The following is a 3,854-nucleotide window of genomic DNA, read 5'->3' as shown; positions in this document are numbered from 1 at the left end:
GTCTGTCTGTCTGGATTAACAGCAGTGTGAGCACCAGTCTGTCTGTCTGGATTAACAGCAGTGTGAGCACCAGTCTGTCTGTCTGGATTAACAGCAGTTTCAGCACCAGTCCGTCTGGATTAACATCAATTTGAGCAGCAGTCTTTCTGTACCAGTACCAGTCTGCCTGTCTCTCTGGATTAACAGCAGTTTGAGCACTTGTCCGTCTGCCTCTCTGTCTGTCCATCTGGATTAACAGCAGTGTGAGCACCAGTCTGTCTGGATAAACAGCAGTTTGAGCACCAGTCTATCTGTCTGTCTGGATTAACAGCAGTTTCAGCACCAGTTTGTCTGTCTGTCTGTCTGTCTGGATTAACAGCAGTTTCAGCACCAGTTTGTCTGTCTGTCTGTCTGGATTAACAGCAGTTTCAGCACCAGTCTGTCTGTCTGTCTGGATTAACAGCAGTTTCAGCACCAGTCTGTCTGGATTAACAGCAGTGTGAGCACCAGTCTGTCTGTCTGGATTAACAGCAGTTTGAGCACCAGTCTGTCTGTCTGGGTTAACAGCAGTGTGAGCACCAGTCCGTCTGGATTAACATCAATTTGAGCACCAGTCTGTCTGTATCAGTACCAGTCTGCCTGTCTCTCTGGATTAACAGCAGTTTGAGCACCTGTCTGTCTGTCTCTCTGTCTGTCTGGATTAACAGCAGTGTGAGCACCAGTCTGTCTGGATTAACAGCAGTGTGAGCACCAGTCTGTCTGTCTGGGCAGGGGGATGGCACACTGGGCTCTGGGCAGAGAGGTGCTGGTGGGAGAGGGGCGCGGGGAGGCAGAGAGCAGCCCCAGGCCGGGCCGAAGCAGGGGGCTCGCGGTGGTGCCCAGCCCGAGGGAGAGAGGGCCCCAGGGGGGCAGCCTGCAGCAGGAGACCCTGGAGAAGGCCCGGGAGCTGTTCCTGCTCTGCGACAAGGAGGAGAAGGGCTTCATCACCAAGAGAGACATGCAGGTGCCTCCCTCTGTCTCACCCTCACTCTCGGTGTCCCTGTCTCACTGAGTCTCCGTCCCTCACTGTCCCTGTCTCGCTCTCTCAGAGGCTGCAGAGTGAACTCCCTCTGTCACCAGAGCAGCTGGAGTCCGTGTTCGACAGCCTGGACAGAGACAGGAACGGCTACCTCACCCCCCTGGAGTTCAGCATGGGCCTCGGTCAGTCAGTCTTTCTGTCCCTCTCTCCAGACTGCCTGACAAACATCCTCACAGCAGCGCAATGAACAGTAAATACTCTCTCTCTCCCCTCTCTCCCTCCCCCCGTCTCTCTCTCCCGTCTCTCTCTCTCCCCCGTCTCTCTCTCCTCTGTCTCTCTCTCCCGTCTCTCTCTCCCTCCTGTATCCCCCTCCTGTCTCTCCCGTCTCTCTCTCCCCTCTCTCCCTCCCCCCGTCTCTCTCCCCCGTCTCTCTCTCTCCCCCGTCTCTCTCTCCCCCGTCTCTCTCTCCTCTGTCTCTCTCTCCCGTCTCTCTCTCCCTCCTGTATCCCCCTCCTGTCTCTCCCGTCTCTCTCTCCCCTCTCTCCCTCCCCCCGTCTCTCTCTCCCGTCTCTCTCTCTCCCCCGTCTCTCTCTCCTCTGTCTCTCTCTCCCGTCTCTCTCTCCCTCCTGTATCCCCCTCCTGTCTCCCCCCGTCTCTCTCCACCGTCTCTCTCTCTCCTGTCTCTCTCTCCCATCTCTCTCTCTCCCGTCTCTCTCTCCTGTCTCTTTCTCTTTCGTCTCTCTCTCATCCATCTCTCTCTCTCCCTCGTCTCTCTCCCTCGTCTCTCTCCCTCCTGTATCTCCCCCCTGTCTCCCCCCTGTCCCTCTCCTGTCCCTCTCCTGTCTCTCTTGTCTCCCCCCTGTCTCCCCCCTGTCCCTCTCCTGTCCCTCTCCTGTCTCTCTTGTCTCCCCCCTGTCCCTCTCCTGTCCCTCTCCTGTCCCTCTCCTGTCTCTCTTGTCTCCCCCCTGTCTCTCCTGTCCCTCTCCTGTCTTCAGGCCAGTTCCTGGGGGTGGAGGTGTGGGCGGAGGGAGAGAGCTCGTGCCAGGAGGAGCCCCCTCTGTCAGGATGGGGGGCTCATCAAGGGGACCCCCAAGAACTGGCAGACCTGCAGCTCTCACAGGCCCTGGAGGAGCTGGGCGCCGCCCACATTTTTGTGGAGTGAGTTGTAGAAGGGTGTGTCGTGTTGTTGCTTAGTGTGTTTGACAATGTCCCGCGTTGTTGTGGCAGTGTGTTGCTGTGTTGTATGAGATGTTCTGTGACAGTGTGTAGTGTTATTGTGTGACAGAGTGTTCTATTGTTGTGTGATAGTGTTGAAGTGTGGTGTAGTTTTGTGCTGTTGTGTTGTGTTGCAGTGTGTTGCTGTGTTGTGTGATGTTATGTTGTGTTGTTGTGTGATAGTGTGTTGTGTTGTTGTGTGACAGTGTGTTGTGCTGCAGTGTGTTTTGTTGTGTGACAGTGTGTTGTGTTGCAGTGTGTTGTGTTGTTGTGTGACAGTGTGCTATGTTGCTGTCTGACGGTATTGAAGAGTGGTTTAGTATGTGCTGTTGTGTTGCTATGTTGTGTGACAGTATGTTGTGTTGTTGTGTGATAGTATGTTGTTGTGTGACAGTGTGTTGTGTAATTGGGTTGCAGTCAGGAGGAACTGCGCACATTGTGGGCGGGGCTTCGGGAGGAGAGACCTGAGCTGCTATTGGCTCTGCAGGAGCTGCTGTTGCGAGTCTCCGCCCACATCCAGGACACACTGAGAGAGAGAGACAACCTGGAGCAGACACTCAGACGGTCAGTGTGCTGCCTCGCTCCGTCTCGCTCCGTCTCTCTGTCCCTCTCACTCCAACTCACTCTGTCCCTGTCACTCCGACTGTCTGAATCTCTTTCTTTCTCAATCAGTCTCAATCTGTCTCTCTCTCTCAATACGATTTCAATTCAAGGTGCTTTATTGGCATGACAGATGAGTACAATCAGTTTTGCCAAAACAAATAAAAATAATAAAATTAACATGGAACAAAACAACAAAAAAATCTACAGACATTTACAACAAAGACATATCATAATACTGTATATTTACATATACTGTAGACAGATGGAGCATTACTTGGAGACAGACTCACTGTCTGTTTCTCAGGCTGGGACAGGAGATCACACACTGTATTATTATTATTGAGAGACAAGCTCACTGTTCCTCAGGCTGGGACAGGAGATCACATACTGTATTATTATTATTGAGAGACAGGCTCACTGTCTGTTCCTCAGGCTGGGACAGGAGATCACACACTGTATTATTATTATTGAGAGACAGACTCACTGTCTGTTCCTCAGGCTGGGACAGGAGATCACACACTGTATTATTATTATTGAGAGACAGACTCACTGTCTGTTCCTCAGGCTGGGACAGGAGATCACACACTGTATTATTATTATTGAGAGACAGGCTCACTGTCTGTTCCTCAGGCTGGGACAGGAGATCACACACTGTATTATTATTATTGAGAGACAGACTCACTGTCTGTTCCTCAGGCTGTGACAGGAGATCACACACTGTATTATTATTATTGAGAGACAGGCTCACTGTCTGTTCCTCAGGCTGTGACAGGAGATCACATACTGGGCTGCCAGTTCAACTGAGTTCCCTCCTCCCTCTCCCAGTAGGATTGGACCCGTTGTGATTCTGGCAGGTGTGGGAACTCTGGGATTAGATTTCTGAATTTAGGGAAGAATGTTTCTCTAATCCCAGAGTATCTGTCACAGTGCAGTAGGAAGTGCACCTCTGTCTCTATTTCTCCCTGCTGGCAGTGGGAGCACAGCCTGTCCTCTCTGGGCAGCCAGGTCTGCCTGTGTCTCTCTCTCTTTCTGTCTCTGT

At 52.3% G+C, this 3,854-nt stretch overlaps 1 protein-coding gene across 1 annotated transcript in view; it reads left to right on the top strand.

Annotated features, from left to right (window-relative positions):
- The first annotated feature begins 330 nt into the window (after positions 1–330).
- Positions 331–3,854, top strand: part of cracr2b (calcium release activated channel regulator 2B) — a 19,955-nt gene continuing 16,431 nt past the window's right edge. Inside the window, 4 exon segments of the mRNA XM_088935221.1 lie at positions 331–982; positions 1,068–1,179; positions 1,993–2,155; positions 2,630–2,776. Of these exon segments, the coding sequence (XP_088791347.1) occupies positions 755–982; positions 1,068–1,179; positions 1,993–2,155; positions 2,630–2,776 (650 nt within the window). The 5' untranslated portion in view covers positions 331–754.

This window comes from Atractosteus spatula, chromosome 16 (genome assembly GCF_055471065.1).
Source record: "Atractosteus spatula isolate fAtrSpa1 chromosome 16, fAtrSpa1.hap1, whole genome shotgun sequence".
Classification (NCBI taxonomy): Eukaryota; Metazoa; Chordata; class Actinopteri; order Semionotiformes; family Lepisosteidae; genus Atractosteus; species Atractosteus spatula.
The sequence above is the reverse complement of the archived record's forward strand: the minus strand, read 5'-3'. Positions and strand labels throughout refer to the sequence as shown.